Source organism: Neofelis nebulosa, chromosome 4 (assembly GCF_028018385.1).
Source record: "Neofelis nebulosa isolate mNeoNeb1 chromosome 4, mNeoNeb1.pri, whole genome shotgun sequence".
NCBI classification, from domain to species: Eukaryota; Metazoa; Chordata; class Mammalia; order Carnivora; family Felidae; genus Neofelis; species Neofelis nebulosa.
Window position 1 is genome coordinate 114,243,389 of NC_080785.1, and position 26,229 is coordinate 114,269,617.

Genomic DNA, 26,229 nt, shown 5'->3' on the forward strand with positions numbered 1-26,229 from the left:
TGACCCCAGGGCTCTCCCACCTAAGGCTCCTGACCACTTTGGTACTCAGCCCTGGTCTCCTACGTGTTTCTCAAAAGCTCTCGTCACATAGCAGCTCTTGCTGATTATATGCGACAGGAATCTAGAAGCAAATGCCTAATCTTACCTTCTTTCTCTGGCTTTTGCCTGCTGGGGTGTTTCAATTTCTATCTCCACTGGCTTCACAGGCAGGACAGATTTAGAGAAGGCTGCATTTTCTCCTGCATCACTCGGCACAGGCTCACTAAGTTCTATCAACAAAAATATTCAAAAATCAGTGATAATAATTATTATAACAGCGATCACACGAACAAAATTGAGTTCTGCTGAGATGGAGGGAGTAAGGAACAGAACAGGACAGATGCGAGGCAGGAGTCCCCTACTCCTATCATGTTTTTGAGTACCTCAAAAATGCCACACACTGTGCTGTTTTACTTTGTTGCTCATTGAACTTGATTGAACAGCAACCCAGAGACACAGGAAACTAGGGCACAGAAACACTGAGTTGAATTAAATACAGATCTCTGGTATCAAGGAGCTGATGCTCAAGTATGTGTTTTAGTAGAGACTTAGCCTTTATCCAAGGGAAAAAAAAAGTGCCAAACAAGAACAATTTTCTATTCTCTGTTTTACTACAGTAACACATATCACAATTTGCTCTGTATAGAGGAATGACTGAGGGGTCTTCACAGCCCCAACCGCAAACTTGTAATGACGAGGAATGCATCTTTTTTTCTCTTTATCCCCTGCATCACTTGTAAACGCTAGCTGACATAAACTGAATTCACTGAACTGGATCTAACTGTGAATGTCATCAGCAAAGGCCCTTTTAAAGTGGCTGTGGGTCCATGGGGCGCCTGGGTGGCGCAGTCGGTTAAGCGTCCGACTTCAGCCAGGTCACGATCTCGCGGTCCGTGAGTTCGAGCCCCGCGTCAGGCTCTGGGCCGATGGCTCGGAGCCTGGAGCCTGTTTCCGATTCTGTGTCTCCCTCTCTCTCTGCCCCTCCCCCGTTCATGCTCTGTCTCTCTCTGTCCCAAAAATAAATAAAAAAAAAAAAAACGTTGAAAAAAAAAAAAATAAATAAAGTGGCTGTGGGTCCAGACGCACTGACACCCCGTTGGTAATGAACACACCTAATGTCAAGACCTGGTTTGTATATACGGGTCCCTACTGAAAAGAGCCAGGACTTCCTGCAGAAACAAAAGCTGATTATAGGTCTGGAGCAAGAAAAGTATAGGGTGGGCCTGGCACATCTTGTTGTGCCAGAAAACGAAAATGTTCTCAAAAATGAGTAAGGCCAGAGCAACAGGACACAGCAGGGTAACTGGCTTAAAGGGGCTCCCACGAGCCAAATCTGGGACAGTCTGAAGATCAAAAAGTATAACAATAATAACTGATAACATATTTCAATTTTTAAAATATCTGAGTCCACAGCGATACTCAAAATAAATTCTTAAAAGAGAAAGTTCTTTACAGATCAAAGTCACCTGATCAATGAATATGAAATGACAGATTCAGAATATTCCATTTTGCAATGCTCAGTGTAATAATCTCTGACTTGGTAAAGATCAAAACATACTAAAACCATTAAGTAGGGGCACCGGGGGGGCTCAATGGGTTAAGTGTCTGACTTCAGCTCAGGTCACAATCTCACTGTTTGTGAGTTTGAGCCCCGCATCAGGCTCTCTGTTGACAATGCAGAGTCTGCTTCAGATCCTCTGTCTCCCTCTCTCTCTGCCCCTTCCCCACACACAGGTGTGTGTTCTCTCTCAAAAAGAAACATTAAAAAGAAATTCTTTAGTACCACCCGAAACGGCTAATTAAAGAGGAAAAAATGTACCTTTATATTGTTGCAACCTGGCAGGACCACCTTACACGACCGAACTTTGCGTCACTAGTAGGACAACCTGATATTAGGTGCCTCTTAACGGATGCAGTATTAAGAGCTGAACCTAAATTCAGGTAAACCTTACATGTATAAGAAACCAAGAGACACTGAAACCCATTACCACCACTCTGAGATGTGTGACTGTCTGTCAGACAAAACTAGACTATGAGACATCCCACAAAAGAAGAGGCCACGACTCTTCAAAAACAGCAGTGTTCCACAAGTAAAAAAACAGGGCTGGGTAGCACATACTGTTCTCGACTAAAGGAGACTAAAGCGGTATAACCAAATACAAGGCTCACACCTTAGATCCTGGATTAGCAACAAACAAAAACATACCTAGGAAGGATATTTTTGTAACAAATGGGGACTTTTCATTTTCTTAGGTGTGAAAATATTTTATCATGTAGGAGAATGTCTTATTCTTGAAATGCATGAAGTATTTACAAGTAAAGTGCCAGGGTGTCTGCAACTTATTTTCTTTTTAAATGTTTATTTTTCAGAGACAGAGAGAGCAGTGCATGCATACAAGCAGGAGAGGGGCAGAGAGAGGGGGAGAGAATCCCAAGCAGGCTCCCCACTGTCAGCTCAGAGCCAGATTTGGGGCTTAACCCGGTGAACTGTGAGATCATATCCTGAGACTGAGCCACCTGAGACTGAGCCACCCCGGCGCCCTTGCAACTTACTTTCAAATGGTTCTACAATGTATATATGCAGAGAGAAAGACACATTCAATATGGCAAATGTTACAGTTAGGAATCTAGGTGGGGTCTATGTACTACATTAAAAAATTTTTTTTGTTGGTTTTCAAAAATCATTTTCCAAATCAAGAGCTGAGATAGAGTCAAGCTAGACAGAAGGAATCAGGGATGATAATATTAGCGGCTACTTACTGTGAATATATGAGGCTTTAGGCCCATTACATTTGCAAACCTTTCCTCTGCCAACACAGTTCTGGATCCTAGCCTGTGCACAGCTCACAGGGAGCATTCAATGCTTACTGAATGTCATCAGTGAAAAAACTCAGCTCTGACAGGTGGATTTGCTCACTCCACTATAAGTGACAAAGCTGGGCTCTGAACCCAGGACTCAAAGCCTGTGTGCTTTCTACGAGATGACGTTCCCTCTCTCTTTCACAGTCTACTCCTGACAGCCACCAGAGGAAGACCATACGTTTTCGGTAACCTGGTCATGAATTTTTCCTTGCATCAAAAGCAAGTCCCTACTGCAACCTTATTAGATCTTAGTTTCGAAAGGGAAAAACGGGTAACTAAGTGACATGCCTCTAAGCCGATTCAACCAGAAAAACACAATCACACAGCTCTGATGTTTTTACCTTCTACCTCTTCCCAATCATCGTCACTTTCTTCCTCCTCGTCTCCTTCACAGCTGCCTTTGTCCACAGCAGCCTCTCTCTTTGGATGGTGTGCCTTCTTGGGGGCACTGGCAAAGTCCCTGTGTAAAGATCACAGGAGGGAAGGTGAAGAAGATTCCCATACCCTAGAAGGACTCCTTCTATTTGCTGAGAACCTGTTGCAATTATGTAAAGATGATGTGTGAGCTCTGAGCCTCATACCCTCCATCAGCGTGGGTCCCAAGTGCTCCTCAAGATGTGCTCTGATCATCAGTCTGACGCTGGATGTGCTGTCAGAAAGAAGGCAATGACCCTACAACCTAGAGCTGTGTGAGGGAAAACGCAGCTGAGCCTGCAGGGGGTACAGGGAACGTCAGAAGGAACTACAGTAATAATGGGAGTTCCAGAAGTAAAAGCTGTGGCGTCTGGGTGTCTACACGTGCAGGTGGGCACCACAACGGAGAAGAGGGGATTCCCATTTGCTGGTCCTACCAGGAGCCAACTCAGATAATTGTTTCCCCCCACTTTAAGAATTATGATGTAAGGAGACAGAAGCTAGTGGAATTCTAACTTCAGGGTATGCAGGGATGTGACTGTATGCAGGTCTGTCATACACAACAACAAAAGCTTGGGCAGCTAGCTGGTTCAGTAAATAAGGACACGGGGAAGTGGCCACAGCTGACTAACTGGCCCAAGATGAAATGGTTGTTAATATGTAACCTACTCTTTGCAATTTCATATACATTCTAAAATGTGTTTAGAGCTCTGAGTTACTTTTCAGCTTTTATAATGTTTGACAGTGGTGGTAACATCGTCTCGGATTTCAGCGCAGACATTTAAAATAACCGATCCTCAGTCTTCAGCTCTAAAACTCTGCATTTTGCCTTTTTAGCCTGCTTCTCTCTCTCAATGCCACAGAAACAAAAACATTTCTCCTGAGAGTGAATGTAACGGAAGTGTCCGTGTGCTATGGGTTTGACTGCGGTGGACTCTCAACAGAAAGGGAAAGGAGGTCCCAGAGCTTCAACTGACTGTATCCTGGTCTATCTGTATGTGGATTTCTCTGGAGAAAGAATCCAACTAGTGCGGACGGGCAGCCAGGAAACAGTAAGCTCAGAGACAGATTCAGGGAAAGCCTAAGGGAAAGGGAGATGAACTGAGTGCAAAATTGACCTGCTTCCTCATGCTCTTGTCTACTGCTGCCCTCTCCTGGGCGACTGTTCTCTGCCAGGACTGGAGGTTGCTGGAAAAGCCAACACTAAGATTGAAGATTTGTTTTTGAAGGGACTACTGCCTCTGGTTTTCCTCTTCCTCTCTTCCCCACAACTTTCCTGGGAGGTGGAAGATCACTGGGCTTGTAATCCCTGTCCACCACATATTACTAAGAATGTGCATTCACTGCAAAAATCTTGCTCAGTTTCTGCCAAACAAAAGGCCCTTCCCTAGATGCCACAGGGCACATGAAAACGAACCAGGAATGGTTCCAGGCCTCAGAAGCTTCCAGGGGAGCAGGCGCAGTACGTAACATGGGCACAAATAAGCACAACACGAGGCAGACAAGCTACACTTGTAAGAGATGCTGCAAGAAACCAGAGGAGAGAAGAATCAATGAAACTGTCAAGCAAATGGATTCTGATCCACATCTTCTAGGTGGAAGAAAACATTCCAGGTACAGGGAAGAATGAGCACAACTCAGGTGGCAAAGCAGGAGGGACAAGAAGTCCAGCTGGGTGGGAGGAGAGTGTGCTCGAGGACAGTACAAGAGAGAGCTGGAATGGCAGGCCAGTATTTTCGGAATGGAATACCTTTATGCAGGAGAAAGAGCACTGGACCGCAAGTCAGAAGACCTGGGTCTCACCTGGTTTTTGCCACCATCTAGCTGCGTAACCATAAATAAATCACTTTCTGCACACTGTCACTGTTATCTGAAAAGTTTGAGAGGTAAACTATATACCCTTGAAAAATTGAAAATCCGCACAGAACTTTTAACTCCCCAAAACTACTACTAACTACTACTAGGCTTCTGTTGACTGGGAGTCTTACCGATAGATAACACACACAGTGTTTAACACATATTTTGCATGTTACATGTCTCGTATGCTGTATTCTTACCATAAGGTCAGCTGGAGAAAAGAAAATGTTATTTGAAATATCACAAGGAAGAAAAACTACATTTACAGAGCTTACTGTATTTATCATAAAACACACACACACACACACACAAACCCACATATAAGTGGACCCCTGCGGTTCAAGCCTGGCTGTTCAACAGCCAACTGTAACCGCTAAGAAGAATCTTACTAGTGGTCTGAGCTCTAGCTGGAAGAGTTTAAAGATCCCGTCTTTTGCACGGATCCTAGTGACAAGCAAAAAAGGGGAGGTTTTATTACTCACACCTCCCTGATGGCAGCAATCAAGACCTGGCAGGAAGCTTCTCAGCCATCTCACCTGAAGTCCTCCCCATCGCTGAGAGCTTCATCCTTCACCTCGGCATTTTCAGATTTAACAGTCACCTTGGCCGCCTTCCTTTTGGCTGGACTGTGTGCGGGGCCCCCGGGATCACTGCAACCTCTCTTCCTCGTTTCTCGTGAGACTTTGGAGAGAAGGCTCCTCTTTAGAGGTTTCTCATCTTGCAAGACATCTAGACGACCACATGGAACATGAGGTAAGGGACACAGGAAAGGTGGAGGCAGTGCGTTTTCACAGGCACGTGATGAAAAGCCCCTTTCTGTCACCTCTCTCCAGGCCACATCTCCGTCACCGGGTCACCGTCCCATCTGTTCAGCAACCAGCCTGCAGCCTTCTGTCTCCACTCCAACTTACACCCACACTCACAGTAAAAACTCACTCCTTTTACCAGCATTTTATTCTACTCCTCCTGGGACGGCAGACACTGCCACATGACTCAAAAATCTAGCTTTCAAATCTCAAACTGCAGCTAGTATCCAGGAGGGAAAGTACATCAATCTGCTATGAGCACCTTGCTTATTGACTACCTGCCAAGACTATTTATTTTAGCGGTAACTCACTTCTAAGTGAAATGTTTGGAGTTCATAAGCATGTCCAAGTTTTACCACAACCCTACTGCTACGAATCCATGTTTCTGCCACCTTTCACAACCAAACCCTGCTCAAAACAGTTATGAAACCTTTCCAATCTAACCCAAAGGCACTCATTTACCAACCACCTCAGCAAACTTAGGGTTGGAATAACAGTAGTAATTCAGAAATACCTTTGTTTCCTTAAAATAATCATTGTTGGTTTTTGTTAAAGGGAAATTTTAAAAAGGCACAAGCTGCTGGCTTTCGTTAAATTAGGGTATCTAGAAGTACAGTCTGTTTCTTAACAGGTATCAGTAAATCAACTTTTAATAAATAGTAACACGGCAGGGGAAGATAGCTTCTATTTTGCAAACATGTTCATAAAAATAATCAATCCTGAATCTGAAATAAAGAATCCTCCTTTGCCTTTGCATGACTCTGCTTCAATTAATTTTGGAAAACAAAAATACTTTAGCCTTTATTGAGGTGCAGCAGTATTAACCTAGTATCAGATTGATTCGTTCCATTTATGGTTTGTCTTACTGACTCTATGGATACTTACTTACATTCCCCAAGAATATACTTTTGCATGGGTAAAAACCCTATGATGGTCATAATTTTCATAAATTTCTCATTATAGTGGAACATATGTTCTAATGCTAGATAAAATCACAGATCAATTTCTTTAGAATGTTTTATAAAAGGACTCTGCATTCTTGTGTTTTGAACATTTTAATGGAAACAAACAATTTCAAAAATATTTAGAATCTGGAGACATTCCTTATTCCACGGCCAAAAGCTGCTTGAGGGTTTATGACTTGACAGTTTGAGTAGGGTGTCAGAATTTCTGGATCTTTAACGCTTCTCAGCCCTCTATGAATAGATGTAAAACAAACAGATGTGAAACTCTTTCATTTTTACTAATCTAAAAATGCACGCGAGAGGATACTTCAAAAGCACTGTTTCCTCCTCACCAAACTTTTTTGGTTGCTTAAAACACACAATTGTGTTTCTGTGCTTTGAAGAGAGAGGTAGAGGAGTTAAAAGGGGGGCAAGAAAGGAAACAAAAAAACCGTGAATCAAAAAGATGCCCATAGTATCCTCATTCATACAGTAATTCCCCCTTACCCGTGGTTTTAGTTTCCCACTCAACCCACTACTCAACTGCAGCGAGGAACAACCGAACCTCCAGACAAACTCCTAAAGGTCAACAGTGGCCTAAGGCTACGTCACAATGCCTGTTATTTACCTCATCCGTTAGGCATATTATCGCCTCACATAAGAATCAGAAGGCTGGGGCACCTAGGTGGCTCAGTAGGTTAAGTAAGCATCTAACTTTGGCTCAAGTCAAGATCTCATGGTTTGTGAGATCAAGCCCCACGTCAGGCTCTGGAGCCTGCTTTGGATTCGGATTCTGTGTCTCCCTCTCTCTGCCCTCCCCTGCTCACACTCTCCCTCTCTCTATCAAAAATAAACATTAACTTTTATTACAATATATTGTTTGAACTTCTATTCATTATTAGTGTTGCCAATCTCTTACTGTGCCTAGTTTTATCAATTAAACTTTATCATAGGTATGGAGTCTAGGAAAAAAACAGCATATACAGGGTTCAGTACTATCTGTGTTTCAGGCATCCACTGTTGTGGGGGGAGGGGGGACTTTGGAACATATCCCTGCAGATGGGGGGGCGTGGCTACTGTAATACCCCCAAATTTTAAAAATCTGAATGCCCAACCATGACATAATAATTATGTACAGTCACACAATGGAAGGTAATTCAGTCACCTTTTAAGACAAAGGAAAATGACATCTAATAAAATGTTAAGCAAGCAAATATGTTTTTACTGTGTGGTTTCCACTACTTAGAAAAACAAACTTGAACAAAATATACCACTATTCAGTGGTGCTTCTTTCTGGATGGTAGAAACATAGGTTATTTTTTTTCTTTATTCTTTATGGGTTTTTGGGACCCAGAGAATCCAGAGAGCTATTTTCTAGCACTCTCCAAGATCTAGAGTTACCTAACCAGCCTCCTTGAGGCCAATGTGGTTATTTCAGAAAGGCAGGAATTACCACATGGTCTACTTGACCTTCCAGTGAGATTTAATAATACCTGCTTAAAACTGCCAGCGGCATCCCATAGTGCTTAGAATAAAATACAAACTTAGTTTGGTCTCCAAACTAAGAGTCCTGCCCACCTCTCCCACTTCAATTTCTACCACTCGCCCCCCACTCACTGTGTCCAGCCAACCGGCCAAGCTCATTTCATTTCCTCCTAAGTTGTTAAAACTTACAGCTTCCTCTGCCTTCCCTCAGAACTTCCTATGAATGGCTCCTTCAGGACATTCAGTAATTCGTTCAAACTATCAATCACCTCCTCAAAGAGGCCTTCCTTGACTACCAATTCTGACTTAGCTGCTTCTTCCTCTTAGAGGATAAGAGCGTAACTCTTATCGCTGCATGAATTTATTTAAGTTGTTATTAATTTATTAAGTTGTTTATTAATTTATTAAGTTGTTATTGTCTGCCCCCCCCCACCTCCCCCACAGATTGTAAGCATCACGAGAACAGGGATCTTGACTGTCCTGTTCACTACTATTAATTCCAGGTCTGAGAACAGTGCCTGGACATAGCAGGTGCTCAGTAAATATTTATTGAAGGAATTAATGATTCACAGCGACAAAAGCATTAACATAGGGAAGAAACATAAAGAAATTAGACATGCCCTAATAGAAACAAGGAAATAATGTGGAAGACTGTTTTCTTTGTCCCTAAACGTTGAAAGCAGCCAAGTGTCACCTTCTTTGGCATGCAATTAGGTGCTCAGAAACTATACTGTAAAGTCATCAAATCAGTGTGAACTGTAGCCCAATCCACAACCAGACTGTTCTCCGACCCAACCACAGCAAAGATTGTAACTCTTCCTTGAAGAGAACTTACTGCCAAGCTCCTCTAGCTAGCAGGGTCTGACTCATGCCTGGGTGCTTCCTCACCTACACCTAGGCCGAACCGATAGAAGGTAGCCCATCTGATTACCTGACGTGGACCGTGGCAGATGCTTCTACCTCACTCGCAAACACAACTACCCTGAAAGGTAGTATTGTGTTTCAGAGATGAGGTTCAGAGAGGTAAACTATTTGTCCAAAATAATTTGCACCAGTGCATATAACTACTAAGTTGCACCAACCTGGAGTCCAGATCAAGTATTAAGCTGGAAGAAATGGTACCCAGGCAGGTGGCATTTCCATCAGGTTAAAACTTCGAACTCCTGAAGTGCCACATACTCAGAATACATTCCCTCTGACTGCAATAGCAACCCCTTTTCACAGCCATAGCTGAAATGTTACCCATCCTTAAAGTCACAGATCAAATGTATCTCCTTCAGAGAGCATTTCCCAATCTCTCCAAACCTGATTGTTCCTTCAAAAGCCACAAAGCCTGCTACCTTCTTCCAAAATATCACTGTCTTGAATACTTTGTGTAAAGGGCAATTTACCTTTGTGTAAAGGTAAATTACCTGAATGAGTAAATCAATAAAATGGAACTCACAGCATTAACTGTGGGGTAAATTACCTTCTAAGTTTGGAAATGACTTCCATTTGCCTATTTACTAATGAATGTTGAACTTATATAATCATAGTATTGAACCTAGTGTCATAGGAGTCCTTGTTGGTTACCTAAACTTCTATTCAGATTATTTTAGGAATGCCAGAAATCCCTTCTACAGCATGCACTATGCAATTATTGAAAACATTTATTGAGCACTTGGCATATGCAGGGAGGAGGGAGAGGACAATACAGGACACAGCAAAAAATAAGACACATTTGCATAAACTTAAATGGTAGTAAGACGGGCTACCCTAAAAGGAAGCAAATAAATTAACAAGATCATTACATTATGCAACAGAGGCTGTGAGGGCCTGTGAAGGAGTACCTGGTAAGGATCACCTTAGATCAGACACTCAAAGCAGTGTAAGTTCAGATGTGAAGGAACAGAAGAAATCAGCCACCCTAGAGCCATGGGAGAACATTGCAGGAAGAAGGAATATCAAAGGCAAAGGCTCAAGGTGAGAAATAACATGGCATATTTGAGGAAGAGAAAGGAAGCCAATAAGGAGGGTATCTGGCAAAGAGTCCTAAAAGACAACAGAAGTAGCAGCAGCCAAATCATGTAAAGTCTTGCAGGCCATGGTAAGGAATTTGGATTTTAGGCCAAGAGCAATGGGAAGCCACAGGTTTGAGGTAGGAACATGGCACGATCTGATTTTTTTTTTTTTTTTTTTTTTAATCATTTGGGCTGCCAGGTGGAAAACCATTGCAGAGAAGTGGGGAAGTAGGGAGACCAGTAAAGCAACTGTGGTCCTTCAACTGAAAAGTGATGGTGGCTTCGCAGGGACTGTAACCACGTAAATAAAGAGAAGTGGAGGGATCTGAGATACAGTTCTGAGGTTGGATTGGTAGAACCTGCTGACGGATTAGATGTGCACGTATAATGAAAAGGAGAGCCTTGCTTTAACAAGTGGGTGAAGGGATCATTTATTGAACGGGAAAAGGTGGGGAAGAAACAGGCTTAAAGGGGAAAAGCAAGAGTTTTGCTTTGCCCTTGACGAATATAAGAAACCTATTCGATATCCAGGTGGAGAAGTCAGGTTGGATCCGAATCTGGAACTCTGGGGTGAGATTTAACTGAAGATATTATTCTGGGAGTCCGCACATTACAGCACTCTGGTCCATCCGTCTTCTGGGGGCCACAAAATAACTGTAATGCCTTTTCCCCTATTCAGCCCTTTGCATCTGCAGGAGGCTGGACAGCATCCTGTGGGCAACAGGGAGCAGGAAAGAGGCAACGCCGGAGAGCCAATGGTCAGGTTGAGCTCCAGGGGAACCCCCAGGGCGCATCAGGCCTCCCGAGGACTAAAGCACAGCGACGTCGGTGAGGACCCAAGCAGTGGCACAACCGCCCGCCTCCCCGGGCCGCCGTTAACGCCGGCTCCGCTCAAGGCAAACAGGGTATTCTCCGCCCCCTCACCTCCAGAAGTCAGCCCCCCCCCCCCCCCGCACCTTGTTTCCTGCCCTCCTTGAGCATGAGCATCTACCCCTAAGCCCGGCTCGGTCTCGCTCTCACCCGCCTCCTTCTCCTCACGCCGGGCCGTGCTCTTGCCCTTGGCCTTCCGGCCGCACGGTTCACGTCCCTGCGGCTCCCTACCAGCCGCACGCTTCCGAACCATGTTGCCCAGGCAAGTCTCCCGGAGATTGACGCACTAAGCCGCGGGAATGGGAGCGCAAGCTCCGCCTCCAGCGGGGCGAGGCATCGCCAGCCCTTTCCTTATAGGCCAAGTCTACGCCGATGAAGCTCCGCCCCAGCCTCAGCCTCGAATGACCAATACAAAGTGTACAAAGCAAGACGGCGCAGAGCGAATTTCTCTCTACTTCCGGCTCATTGTATTTTCGCGTTTCCGGAGACAGTGGCAGGGGGAGGGGGGCGCGCGAGCGGCTCGCGTACTCTCGCGAGAGGCAGGAAAGAGCGCAGGGTTTGAAGCATGGCGGACGACGTGGACCAGGTGAGCGTGTTTTGAGGGGCTCTCTACAGAGCGGCTTTTCCACTGCTAGCCCTCACCCTGTTCGGCTTTGCGTCCCAGGGTTACTTTCTCCAAGCTCACCGAAAGGTGGCCTTCATGCCGCCCTGTTTCTAGGTTATCACGGCTTTTAATCTTCCCTTTGGTAACCGCGCCCCCCCGAATTTTGTCTCACGCCCTGAGATGGTTTCCCCTTGGAAGCCCGCCTGAAAACTAATTATTCTTCACACTCGTCACTTCCTTTCCCTTGTATCTCATCTTCATCAGTGGTATGGGAATGATTATCCCTGCCTGCCTCACGGAGATGTCGGGATTTTGATAGAAAAGGTGATAATAAAGCTAAAGAGTTACTATTGTGAGCGCAACGGTTGTTACTCGTTCAGCAAATGAGTAGTAAACATCAACTTGTATGGTTAGACTCCGCTCTAAGCACCAGGGACACCGGCATTGACAAACGTGAGCCCTGTCCCCACTTGGAGCTTATGTTCTCTGGAAGGGCAGATGAGTAAACAAACTTGCAATATGTAGGAACTGTGATGTGGCATGAAGAAAACAAGCAAGGACCTGGTATATAAAATAATATGATGGTACTCCAGGCTTTCTCATCTTGTCTCCTTTTCCCGAAAATGCTCTTCCTAAGATATATTTGTGGATCAGGCCACAACCTAGCTTCCTCCTGAAATTTCACCTCATCAACAAGGATTTATCTGGCCACTTGCATAAAATAGCACTCTTTCCCAGTCTGCTTTATTTTTTTTCGTAGCATGTCATTTGTTCATGTTAAGTAGACCCTTCGATGTTCAACGTCTGTCTTTCCCCACTCGAATGTGAGATCCTTAAGAGCAGGGTTTTGTTCACCATTCTGTCTTCCAGGTTCAGAACAGTGCTGGAAACCCTGAACAAATATTTATTGAGGGAATGAACGGGTTAATCAGGGAGGCTTCTTTGAAAAGGCAAATTTAAAGCTACAGGATGAAAAGTATGGACAGTGGGTATTGTAGACTATAGCCAAACGAGCAGTAGGGCTCTGTGCTGTGTCTGTTCTTGTAGTATTACTATATATTTATTCATACCCCTCTCCCCACTAGAATGGACTCCTTGAGGGCAGAGACTGACCGCTCTACCGTAATGTAGTAGTTGGTTAGCTGGTCTTTGACAATCACCTGTTTAATTGGTATTGAGGACCAGTTGAGGTTAGGAATTTTTTTTTTTTTTTCATTCTAGCTTTTTTAAGACTGTAGAGCCTGTAACGTTCAGTCGCATTCTGCCACTGGCCTGATGTACTCACCAAAGAAACTCCTTGAATAATCTTACCAACTTTCCTGCCTACCCATCCCTTGCATTTGGGTGACTCCCAAGTCATCCTAGCCCTGATCTCTCTGGGACCTATATTTCCAGCAGTTCTTCAATTGGAAATAACAAGAACCATTTTTAAGTACTTTCAGTTTGCCACTTACTATTGTGAATACACTTAATACGTTAACTTAATACATTAGCTCATCCAGTCCTTGCAAGAATCATGAAGGGAAGATTATGGCTTCCTCATTTTACGAACAAGGAAGCTGATGCTCAGAGATGGCATGATTTTTTTTTTTTTTTTTATCCGAATTCACAAGTTTCAGATTCAGGAGTTGAACACACACTGCCTGACTTCAAAGCTAGTGCTTTCAACCAGTATTCAATACTCCCTGCTAAATATATTCATCTTAGCGGCCAGTTGGCACCCTAAACTCAACCTGCCCCAGATTGAATCTCTCCTTGGCATTCTGATTAGTGTGTGGTAATCATTAAATGACATATTTTCAAATCACTAAATGAAATTTGAGGTAAGGTTGAAGTCCCAGACAGTGACTTCCTGTACCCTGAAATTGGGTCAGGCACTTTGGATTTTGAGAGAACAAAGTACATGCTTATTTTGCTGTATAACTCCTTCCTGTGTACGTGTGTTTCAGCCTTCACTTACATAGCACTCACTATGATCCAGGCACTGTTTTAAGCTTTCATAATATGCCCTTTGAGCCTCACAACAACAGTATTAGGTAGGCGCTATCTTCATCCACATTTTACAGAGTCTGAGACTGAGGCTTTGAGGTGTTAAGTAACTTGCCCACCGTCATACAGGGCAACAATGACTTGAACATTGCACTCGCTAGTACTGTATTACTAAGCCTGTTTCTTTCATCAGCAACAAACCACCAACACCGTAGAGGAGCCCCTGGATCTCATCAGGCTCAGCCTGGATGAGCGAATTTATGTGAAAATGAGGAATGACAGAGAGCTTCGAGGCAGATTACATGTAAGTAAATTTATTAAATTACCTTGAAATCAGATGATTTCTCTGTCATGCCTCCCTACCACTACCCCCTTGAAATATAAACACTGACTGATGTAGAAGAGTATTTTGAATGTAGATAAGAAGGTGGAAGGTCACCCATATTTCTACAAGTCAAGTACAACTTCATTTAATTCACCTCTTTAATATTTTTTCTAACATTTCTTTCATTTTTTCTATTTATTTGCAAATAGCATTTATTCTCCATTCTTATTTAAACGTTCTATCAGTTACTGATATGTACATAAGTTTGCGTTTTCTTGTGAGAAAAATTAAATAGCACAGAAGTACATAGAGTAAAAGGTGAAATCCCATTTTTTTCTTTTGCTAGCCACTTAGAAATTGGGTCTGTGATCTTTTAGGTCTTTTCTATATATTTACACATAAATACATATACATGTGATCCCACGCATGTATTTGCACTATATACACCACCTGTAAATAAAACTGGGATCTTGCTGTACATATTTTTGAGCAGCTTTCTTTTTCACTTAATCTTTCCTGGAAATTATTCATCATGAATGCATATAAATCTCCATTCAGCTTTATTTTTTTTAGAGAGCGAATGAGCGTGAGCTGGGGAGAGGGGCAAAGGAAAAGAGAATCTTAAGCAGGCTCCACGCTCAGCACAGAGCCTGATCCCCCAACCCTGGGATCATGACCTGAGCTGAAATCAAGAGTTGCAGGCTCAACTGAGTCACCCAGACGCCCCTCCTTTATTCTTTTTAAGGACTGCATAGAATTCTGTGTATTGTAAAAGTGGTTTTTAGATTGTTTTCCATTTCTTGCTGCTGTAAATAAGTCTGCAGTATGTATTTTTATGCATATTTCTTTGTGTATATCTGTACGTATTTCTATAGGATTGGTCCCTTGAAGTGGTCCTATTTATTCATAAAGAGAGTATACTGAAGGTTTTGTCTTTTCTTGACAACTTGTCACTCACCTGTATGTATTGTTTTTACTACCATCATTCTACCTTAAAGTGATTTAAAACGGCTCATATTTGTTGAACATTAATTACATTCCAGGTGCTTTTATTATAAGTGTTTTGTATGTAATGTCTCATTTAACCTTTATAACAGCCCTATCAAGGTAGACGCTAATTAGCCTGGTTATGCAGTTGAAGAAGCTCAGGCCTAGAAAGGTGAAGTTACTTGCTTAAGTTAAAGGAAGGTCCAGAATATGACCCTAGGCAATCTGACTGCAGCCCCATTCTTCCATAAGACCTAAAGGTAGAGTGTCCTGTACTTAGAAAGCAGGGACCTAGGAAGACAGTGATCTTGATATACAGCTGGCTTTATGAGAAGGGGAACCCCGGGAAATGGAAGAGTGGCAACTTTACCAAGAAAAAGAGAATTGCGCTTGAACACATGGGCCAGTGGCATGTGGAGACACACCCCGGGACAGATATGTTGCCTTAGCTCTTGGAGGCTTCTTTAGTTCCCTTCTAGACTTCATTGCCTCTATACTAAATGGCCCCCAACATTTTGTTTGTTTTCTGGCCCTCATCTATAGATTTTTGCTCTTGTTGGTATGGTTTGCTAGAAGTGGCTGCTATGTGGCTGATGTGTTACTTTTATTTTGATGTGAGCTGGTAAACCATTTAACCCTTTGTTAGAAGTGAGCATGAGTGAGAGGCACCTGGGCAGCTCAGTCGGTTGAGCATCCAACTCTTGATTTCAGCTCAGGTCATGATCCCAGGGTGGTGGGATTGAGCCCCATGTCAGGCTCTACACTGAGCTTGGAGCCTCCTTAAGATTCTGTCTCTCTCTCTGTCCCTCCTTCTCTCTCCCTCCTTCTCCCTCCCTCCCCCCCTCCCCCTCCCTCCCTGCCTCAAATAAAAAATAAATTTTTTTTTATTAAAAAAATTTTTTTTTTTAGTGTTTATTTATTTTTGAGAGAGACAGAGACAGAATGCAAGTGGGTTAGGGGCAGAGAGAGAGGGAGACACAGAATCTGAAGCAAGCTCTAGGCTCTGAGCTGTCAGCACAGAGCCCGACGCGGGGCTCGAACTCACAAGCTGTGAGATCATGACCTGAGCCGAAGTCAGACACTCAACGAACTGAGCAACCCGGATGCCCCAAAATAAAAGAAATTTTTAAAAAAGAAGTGAGCATAAGTGGGTTCTGAACAAGGCCCCTGGCGTTTCACCTTTTAGTAAAATACATGAGCTTTAGAGTTTGGATTAAGGCTATCCCTATCAGGATGGCAACATTTATTGATTGAGCCTACAGGTGCCAAACACAGTTTATTTTGGCTAGGTTTTACGTGGGCCGGGTATTGCTCTACTGGTTTCACGCGGTGGTGTTCAGTTTAGCACAGGGAGGTCTTGTCTTGTACCTTTGGGAGACTGAAGTGCCATCTTCTTCACAGTTAAAGAATCGTATTTCTTTCACTGTATCTCTCGTCATGCTGTTACAGAGGGAGTTGAAAGAAGTCTACTGAAAAGTGATGAATTTGCTTTTTCTCATAAATATTATAAATGATGTGACTGTCTTGGATGACCAATAGGGTAGACGCTTTAAAAAAGTAATAATTTCAAATTATTTTGAGTAAATTCATTTTAGGCCATATAAACAGCTTTGTATTTTTATCAGGTCAGTTAACTTGTCACTGGAAATAATTTGTGAAGAAACAGCTTATTAGCACAGCAGAATTATTTTTTATTTGTGTATAAAAGTGTGTGTGATATAAGTATTGTGCGTAAGCTCTGTTCATTGTTCCTTTATTTGATGATTAAGTTTCTTGATCGCTCACCTTTCCACTGCAGGCTTATGATCAGCATTTAAATATGATATTGGGAGATGTGGAAGAGACTGTGACTACCATAGAAATTGATGAGGAAACCTATGAGGAGATATATAAAGTAAGTCATGGAATTCTGTTCTTCACTTTTAAAATGTCAAATGTTCTCAACATCCAACAGCGTAACACTTATTTATAAAAAGCCCGTCATGATTTGACACCTACTTGTGGACCCGGTAAAGTATAGCAATCAAAAGCAAAGACTTTAGGGTCAGACGGACCTAATTTATAGTGCTGTTTTGGCCATGTCCCACCTGGGTTATGTTGGGCCAGTGAATTGGCAGATTTAAGTTCCTCATTGTTAGGCAAGAATACTAACACTTACCTCATCCGGTTGCCAGGATTCACTGATACATGTCAGTTTAAGATGCTCAAAAGTTTAAGATGCTTAAGTTAGTCTGTAAGAGTAATGCGGGACAGTGTTCCTTGTTTGATGTGAATTTAAGCTATCAATACTTAATAAAAACTAAAACAGAGAAATTTTAAAAACACTAACTCCGTAATAGTGAGCCTATTACATGTTGATTTAAGTAACATCAACTACAGGACAAAATACTTAGAAGCGTCTTTGTTTTACCTTTTTGCAGATTTCTTTAATGCCTGGCTTAACAAATCTAGATTCTCACATCTTTTTCTGCATGTAATCTGTAATGATATGTCATAGTTGAAAATCCTTCCTCACAGGTAGTTTCAAAAGGGAGGAGTATTTTTTGTGGGTATTCGCATTTGATGCTACATTAAAACTCAACAAGTGGTAGTTTCTTAAAGGTTAATTGCAGTGTGGAATCTGAGACCACATCATTGAACTTTTCGTGCTCTTACTATATGCAAATTCATTGGTCTGCCTTGTTCTTTTTTTTTTTTTTTTTTTAATGTTTATTTATTTTTGAGTGAGAGAGACAGTGCAAATGGGGGAGGGTCAGAGAGAGAGGGAGACACAGAATCCAAAGCAGGCTCCAGGCTCTGAGCTGTGAGCACAGAGCCCGACATGGGGCTTAAACTCACAAACTGTGAGATCATGACCTGAGCCAAAGTTGGATGCTTAACCGACCGAGCCACCCAGGTACCCCACTACCTTGTCCTTTTAATGGATCTTTTACATTGTGTGGTTCTGTGACATCAAGCACTGGTCATTTGGAAAATATTAGTTTGTGGAGCTATGCAGATCTTCTGAATGTTGGCACATTTCATTGTTCAATGTGAAGAAAAAAAGAAGGAAATTACCTATGTCTTTTAAGTATTTGAAAAGCCAGTCTTTGACCCTTCTAGAGTATAGTGGTTTAAAATATAGACTCAGATTGCAGGACTGGAATTAAATCTTGACTCCCTTGCTTGCCAGCTATTTAATTGTATCGAACTACGCAATCTGTCTGTGACTAAGTCTCCTTGTCTGTAAAATGGGGATGGTAGTAGGACCCACTTTATACAGCTATTTAGGATTCACTGAGAAGTTACATGAAAAGCCTTCAGGTTAGTGACAGGCACATAGTAAGTGTTCATCTGTTAGCCTTTTATGGTTTTTGTATTTCTGCTTTATCCTGGCTTTCCTTCTGTCTTCAACGACTGCTGACTCCTTTGCAAATTTTCTTTCTCCTTCTGAACATGGGTTTTGAATTTTTTAACCTATGTGTCTCTTTTTCCCCTCAGAGGTGTGATGTCATTTAGTAACTAGGAGTCTGTAACAGTAATCAGTACAGCACCAAAGCTTGAGCTCTTCACAGATCTTGGCTCACATTTTTGCTGCTAGTGGTTAGTTTCATGACCTTGAGCAAGTTATAGAAACTTCCTAAGCCTTAGGGGACCTCTTTTGTAAGATGACAGTAACTGTGCCTGCCTCCCAGGATTATAACAGGAGGCACTGAACTTGGTATGTGTAAAGCCATGGCATGTGGTGACTGGAAGCTGTCATGATTGTGGATCAGTCTGTGTCTCCAGTTTGTTTCCTTTTCTGAGCTTCATTCTTTCATACCCAGTATTCTAATTGAAAATATTTTCACATTGGATATTATCTTGAACTCAGTACATCTAAAAGTAAATTCCTTTGAAGGTGTTCTTCACCTTCAAAATGAGATCATTCTCAGTTCCCTATCCTCAGTGCATGATTTTCTGTTGTTTAGACCATAAATCTCAGAATTTTCTTGGACTTCTCTCTTTCAGTCACACTGATGAGTAACTAATTCAGTTGATTCTTCACGTTGATTCCAGTGTGTCATTACTGCATCTTGCTCTCTGTGACAACTGTTACTAATATTTTTGTTCTCTCTGTCAGATCCACATGTGGTCACTTGTGGTATAGATTCCTAGAACCTGAAAAGGAGGAATTAATTACTATTGCCCCTCCCACAGCCATTATAGCAGAACAGGGACAGAATTTTCACCAAAAACAAACAAATAAAAAAAACTGCCTTCGGAAAAGGGAAGAATGGAAACATACAGCAGAATCCCCTGGGGAGGTGTGAATGTTCCCTGTCCTAGGATTTGAAGTAATGGCTTTTAGGTCAAGTGTGTCCCATGTAATATTTGGGACATACTTAGACCAAAAAAAAAAAAAAAAAAATCTCTTCTATTTATCTAGAATTCAAATGTAATTGAGCACTCTATATTTTTATTTGCTAAATCTGGCGACCCTAAATGGGGGCTTCAGCTTTCACAGCCAACCAAGTACTTGCTTATGCTGGAAGACTGAAAAATAGTCAAAAGCTTTTTTAGCCAGGCTGTTTCTTTGCATGCAATTTCTTTAAAAGCTTAGGACTTTGTGTGCATCTGATCTGTTCATTTCCAATCAATTCTATGGGCCAGTAACCTCAACATTCTTGCCTACACATAGCCTATAGATGCCTTTATTTATTTTAGTTCCTTCCCACTGTTCTTCCCACCCTTAGGCCATTTGCTAAAGTAAATTTGGGTGGGAAAGCAGCACACTTAAACTAGTTCTTGCCTCAGGGCTGAGTTTGTTTAACTGGGAAGGTTTGCTGGGCTTCAGTCTGCAAAGCTTTTGTGCCTGTTCATTGTCTATAGTTTGGGATCTAAAAACTGTTGGCTTTTCAAACCCTGTGAGTCCTATTTCTTATGATCTCTGCTTGAAAACCAGCTAGTTCTTACCTGGGCTCATCTCTTACTGCCTTGCTGAATGTATCAGGTTAATAGCAACTAACATTTGGCTTGTTCCAACCTCTTCCCCTAGAACCTGTAGGTTAGGGAGGCCCTTGGGCTACCTTCCAAGCTTTTGCAGGGAACATTTTTACCTAATGTTTTCTTCGGGCATAAGAGGATTTCAAATATTTGTATTCCATATCTGTTTCCTTACTGCCTAAGGCTCCACCTATAGGCTAGTGCCCCAAGGTATTCGTTCCACATGTGTGAGCGCAGTAGTAGGACACAGGAGCAACATGTAACGGCTCAGTACAGCAGCAGAATTTTATTTCTCACTCACATAACAGTCCTGAGTGGAGTTTTAGTTCAGCATGATAGCTTTCTTCCAGGTACTTAATCAAGGGCCCAGGCTTCCTCTGTCTTACGGCTCTGCCGTCTCCAGAGTTCATTATCTGAGTCCGGCTAGTCATGGGAGGAAGACCATAGAGGGGCATTCGTGGGAGGCTTATGGGTCAGTCAGTCACTTCTTTTCACTTCCCATTGGTCAAAACCCAGTCTCAGGGCTGCACCAGGTTGTAAGGAAGTGTGAGTAATGTAGTCTAGCTCTGTGCTAGGAAGAGGAGGAACGTGGGTTTTGGTGAATGCTCTAATCTTTGCCCCAATTATTGACATCCTGGAAAAGTAAACAGTTAATAAAGTGGTTCTTTGTGCTACAAAGGTAAGTGAGTGACGAGGTTTTTAAATGAGTTGTGTTATGATGCGTCTGTGTGGGTTTTGTTGTCAGTTTCTCAAAAAATAAATAATACTACTACATATTTGTATAAATGTGTTGTGTTTTGTTTTTTTTTTCCTCTTCCAGTCAACAAAACGGAATATTCCGATGCTCTTTGTCCGGGGAGATGGTGTTGTTCTAGTTGCCCCTCCATTAAGAGTTGGCTGAAACAAAGAATTTATCGTGTTATGGAATATAGGAGACTTTGTATGATTGCCTCTTTAAATGTAGAAGACACTCAAAAGAGAAACCTGCGTTAATTTCGACATTAAGAAATGACCAAGGATTCTTGCACTCCTGAAATGAGTTGATTTGCAGATAACTCAAAAATTCTTAAGCTAAAGAGTATTTTTATTTTTTCCAACCCTTTCAATAAATGTGATCACCAAGATGCAGAACTCTTTTTCAGGAGTTGATTTGCTGTTGTTTTCTCAGACAGTTTCTGGGTTTTTTTTTTCCTTTAAATTGAATTTGATGTTTCCTTTTTTAATTTTTTTTAATGCGAACTCTTTAAAGTAAACACACATCTTACGTTGACTTTACTTGTATATACTCATCTGTGCATCTCCTAGGATTGAGGCACCAGGTGGACCACTGAAAATTAGTTTTGCCAATATGCATACTTCCTTCAAATCCTCTGGGAAGGCAGTTCTTTAAACCAACAGTTGCAGGCCAGGGAGGTAGATAGAATAATGCATGTACAGGATGCCATAAGAGCACAAAAAAGAGTGCCCAAAGAACAGGGTGGGTGGGTGGTGGTGGTGGTGGTGGTGGTGGGACTGTGACATTGTAGATGTTAACACTGCCATGAATATGAAGCATGATTTCTGTTACTTCTGCTTGGTCCGATTTATCTCTAAGGTCAGGCTTCAGAGGTTATATACCTGTGTGGTTCAGCCTCGTCATATCTACCAATGCCACACATATTTAATGACTCAAAGAACGTATTTCCACTCTTGGATCACGGGCCATTCGTGACGAGAGGTCTTCAGCAACATATCTCAGTAGCACAATAAAACACAGTGGCTTAAAAGCAAAGCTCTTTTTATTTCTAGCTTCAGTCAGTCAGCACTTAATGCTTGAAAGAGAGGAAAGTACATGTATGTGTGGCAGTTTCTCAGACTTTATTTAGACAGGACTTAGAACCTGACGTTCTCTACCAAGTAGGTTGTACCATTTTGAAATGTAGAAAGTCTGATGTGTGGATAGCTTGCCTGTGAATATGCTGAATGTGTTTGTTAGTCCATCATCAAGCACAATATGCTAATGTATACACAGTATTTTCAGCCATGTGCAAGAAAGATGTCTCCGGTAAACACTGTAAAAAGGTTTCGTTTTCATTATTTATTGTACCTGTCCCTGCAAGTTAATGGAGAAGAGGAAGACGAGTGTGAGCAAGCTGCCAGGTTTTATCTTATGTGAGGAGACAGGAGAGAACCTTCCTTCGCTTTTGCTCACCCCCACACTTTGTCCTTAGGTCTCAGTAGTCCCAGAGGGTAACCTGTTTACATCAACCCGTTCAATATTGGAAAAATAGGACCTGTGGTTCTGTGGTGGCGAATGGCAGATACTTTGGATCACTGTTTCCAAGTAAAACTCTTGGCCTAGATGCTGCTGCTGGTGATACTGCACAGTAATGATTGCCATAAAGGGGCATCAGGCAGAAGCAGCTTGTATGTATATCCCTCTTCAATCCCTACAATAGCTCTTCAAACCAAAGCTCCGAGAGCTTGCATTGCTTGCCTGTGGCCCCACAGCTAGCACTAGATGGTGGGATGTGAATCTGCTGGACTCCTACCTGTGTGTGTGTGTGTGCGGAGACGGGCGTGCTGTGGAGACTCTGGCTCAGGGTAGTGCACTGCTCCTAGTGTCTCCCACAGCCACGGGGTGACTGGAGCATCTGGCCCTCTTGCTCCGCCACACCCTCCAGTTCTTCCTGAGCTTGTGTTTTATTTTTAGTGGCTTCCAATATCCATGGTTAGTTCCTGGATACTACTTTATTCTTGGCCATCTTTCTCTTTTTTCTCCTAGAAGTGATAGAACTTTTTTTACACTAGAACTTTTGGTGTGAGGGCTGTTGTGTACACACGTAGGTTTCTAAAAACCGTGGCCCTTAAAATCTGACACAGTTGATTTCGTGTGCCCATAAAACTGATGTGACATACAAATGTCCACTTAGCTCCTAGCTGTTAAGATACAGGAAGAAGGGCAATAAAAGATCAGCTGCAGGATAACCATTTGCACATTACCAGACGGAGGAGGAGGAAGCAGGGTGGGTTTTGTGAGCCCTTCTGTGGTTTAGGCTACCTGCCTGGAGGGTTGGAGCTGGGACTCAGTCTGCACCCGGGCAGCTCAGGCAGCATCCTGCCACAGCCCTCCACGTCAAGGCTTCCTCTACAGGGCTGCCCTCTGAGGGCTTATGCAGTCAGAGGGCACCTTGGAGCCATGCCTTGGACTCCTAGGCTGCACAGCACTTGGAGCTCCAGCCAGCTGGACGGCCGTGGTCACTGGAGCTGGTGATGAGGCTTCTGCAATGTGTCACATAGCTCAAGCCGAGCCTCTTGACCATCTCCTTTGGAAGCCTCTCAAGCAGATGCCATACCTAGATCCCTGTCTTGGTGGTTTCCTGAAAGAGATTGTTATGAATTCTTGCCTCATACAAAGGAGGGTGGACTGACAAAATTTAGGATTACGCATTTCTCTTTCAGACAAAATGTGCCCAAACTGAAACCCAAGTAACTTGAGTATCTCAATTTAGACTAAAATCATCAGCTACAAATTTTCACACATCTCCAATAGTGACTCTTAAAGATCTACATAAACTCAAGGTATTATCTTTCTGTACACCAAGAGAGTAACTGGTTCCATACACCCTTTTATTATAAATAATACCTATTGCCCACAGTGTTCTTAGCCTGTAGCCAGAATGAGAGGAATGTTCCACTGTGAGCAATTGTCACCTGTAGAGCAATACTCCTCTGTATTGGACAGGGAAAGGAACTAAAAATTCCGGGATTCATCCTGGCAGGATCAAGAGGCTCAGTTGGTGTTTCTGTCACCCAGCTCCACTCAACTATGTGGGCAAGCCCTCCCCTGTAGCAGATCCAGGCTTAACAACCGACCTGCCAATGGCAGTGCTCTCCCTTGAGATTGGTTTGTGTGCTGGTCCCTGGCCAGTCATTAGGGCTATGAGAACGTAAGGCTCTGATTGGCCAGGCCTGAGCCACATGTCCCTCCTGAAACTAAGCCAGATTTTCCCCACCTGAGCCATATGGTCTGAGCTTGGGGTTTGGGGGTGGGGGGTGGGGAGTCGTTCTCTAAAGGGAACCAGAGGAAGGGGTGAGTGGGAACTGCAGACAAAAGGTGCCTGACATTGAACTTGGAGCCTCCTGGTTGATAGAAAACTCCTTTGATTTACTTGATTATTGGTAAAACTTCTTGAAACACACCTTATAGTGGAGACTGTATGATTTGAAGCCATTACTCTGGAATCTAGTTGGAGGTCCTGGAGAATCCCGAGGAGGAGTCAGTGTGGGTGGAGCTTAGACTTGTTCCCTGAGGGGGCCTGATGGCAGCTGGAGTCTCCTCTGGGAGTTAGGTATGGGACCTGCCACACAGGAAGGGATGAGGCTGAGAGTGGGTATTGGGGTCTGTGGAGCTCAGAGGCAGACAGGTTACTTGCTTGAGGTGAGTGAAGAACACTGAGCCCCACCAGACAAGTTCCTGCTTATGAGTAGGGATCGGGCACTCACCACCTCTGGCATGGGGCCTGGCCAAGAGTTTGTCCTCAGTAAATGCTGAGTGAGTAATTGAACCACAGGAAAACCAGTAACAACACTGTGGAGGGGCAAGTAGTACTTTTTCCTCCAGCTTTATGAAAATGTAATTGAAAAAATTACAAGACACTTAAAGCGTGCACTGTGGTGATGTATAAGTTGTGAAAGGATTCTCACCACCTAGATAAGTAATACATCCATGACCTCACATATTTATCTTTTTTTTTTTTTTGCAAGAACTTTTAAGTTCTACTGAGTCAAGTTTCAGTTATACAATGTCGTGTTATCAACTATAGCCACCATGTTTTACTTTAGATCCTCAGGCCTTACTCATCTTATACCTGAAAGTTTGTACTCTTACCAACCTCTCCCTGTTTCCCCCACCCCCGGCCCCTGCCAACCACCTTTCTATTATCTAAAGGTTTGACTTTTCTCTCTTTTCTTTTCTTTTCTTTTCTTTTCTTTTCTTTTCTTTTCTTTTCTTTTCCTTTCCTTTCCTTTCCTTTCCTTTCCTTTCCTTTCCTTTCCTTTCCTTTCCTTTCCTTTCCTTTCCTTTCTTTTCTTTTCTTTTCTTTTCTTTTCTTTTCTTTTCTTTTCTTTTCTTTTCTTTTCTCCTTTCAGGTTCCACATATAAGTGGTAGCCATGGAGTGTTTGTCTTTGGTGTATTTCACTTAGTGTAACTCCCCCAAGGTCCATCCATGTTGCAAATGACAAGATTTCCTTCTTATGGCTGAACAATATCCATACACACATGCATACACACCCATGTATTTACACACACACTTCTTTATCCAAATGATACTTCCAAGGTGAACTTTGCACATTGTTTTCCAGATACTTGTGGTGTCTTCCCTATAAATTGGACAATGCTTCCCACTTTTCTGCCCTTCTAGCCATCTTGTCTCCATTACCATTTACCTGAGAATAGCGATATGTACTAGCTGTAGATACCTAACAGAAAACTAGCACCAAGAAATGAGGAAGCCAAAGCCAAGTGTTTTAAATTCCTTTTAGATCCATTGCTCACTCTTAATACCCAGAGCATGTAGATTCTTCTTTTCTTGGCTGCTTCTAGAAGCTTGCTAGGTGTGGAAGCAACACACCCCACTGTAGTTCCTGATACTGATTACTCCAAAGGAATTTTTTTTTCTTGCCTCCCCTCCCACCCACCTACAGGACTGTGGGGATCTGGGCTCTGGGTGTTGACAGGACCTCCACAGTGTTGCCCTTGGTGAGTTGGAAAACGGACCATAAAGTCTCGAAGTGTGGAGTCATGAACCTGGCTTCAAATCCCAGCTGTGCCATGTACCAGCTGGGCAAATTACATCTGCCTTAAGGTCAGCAGTAAGGATTGGAAAGCATTTGTATAAACAGCCTAGGTCTGGAATGTTACTGACACATCACGGGCACCAGTTGCACAAGTCACAGAAGTGGATGCAGTATTGGAGGCCAATTCATCACTCATTCATCTTATTCCAAGTATCCCTGCTCTTTTTCTCCCTAAGTACTTTTCAGGAGATGTGAAATAATTTAATTCAATCAATTAAAAATTGTGATCAAACATCTACTGAG

The 26,229-nt window shown here is 42.8% G+C and overlaps 2 protein-coding genes and 1 long non-coding RNA gene across 8 annotated transcripts in view; 2 read left to right on the forward strand and 1 right to left on the reverse strand.

The window, feature by feature from the left end:
* XPC (XPC complex subunit, DNA damage recognition and repair factor) overlaps positions 1-11,556 on the reverse strand; it is a 29,200-nt gene extending 17,644 nt beyond the window's left edge. For all 3 annotated transcript variants that reach the window (XM_058725856.1, XM_058725858.1, XM_058725859.1), the window contains exons 1-4: positions 11,428-11,556; positions 5,709-5,901; positions 3,243-3,361; positions 146-269 (exon numbers count right to left, since the gene is read on the reverse strand). In XM_058725856.1, the coding sequence (XP_058581839.1) occupies positions 146-269; positions 3,243-3,361; positions 5,709-5,901; positions 11,428-11,530 (539 nt within the window). In that variant the 5' untranslated portion in view covers positions 11,531-11,556. The remainder of the gene's footprint in view (positions 1-145; positions 270-3,242; positions 3,362-5,708; positions 5,902-11,427) is intronic.
* LOC131509769 (uncharacterized) lies at positions 5,813-6,731 on the forward strand. Its single transcript, XR_009260690.1, has 2 exons — positions 5,813-5,925; positions 6,006-6,731. It is a non-coding gene; the product is annotated as an uncharacterized LOC131509769 (long non-coding RNA).
* Positions 11,557-11,720: 164 nt separating the features above from the next.
* LSM3 (LSM3 homolog, U6 small nuclear RNA and mRNA degradation associated) overlaps positions 11,721-26,229 on the forward strand; it is a 122,060-nt gene continuing 107,551 nt past the window's right edge. Inside the window, exons 1-4 of one of the 4 annotated variants that reach the window (XM_058725870.1) lie at positions 11,721-11,863; positions 14,064-14,174; positions 16,981-17,076; positions 20,968-21,417. In XM_058725870.1, the coding sequence (XP_058581853.1) occupies positions 11,843-11,863; positions 14,064-14,174; positions 16,981-17,076; positions 20,968-21,048 (309 nt within the window). In that variant the 5' untranslated portion in view covers positions 11,721-11,842 and the 3' untranslated portion in view covers positions 21,049-21,417. Of the gene's footprint in view, positions 11,864-12,213; positions 12,446-14,063; positions 14,175-16,980; positions 17,077-20,967; positions 21,418-26,229 lie in introns of those variants that run through there. The other 3 variants (XM_058725869.1, XM_058725868.1, XM_058725866.1) reach the window with 3 other exon arrangements.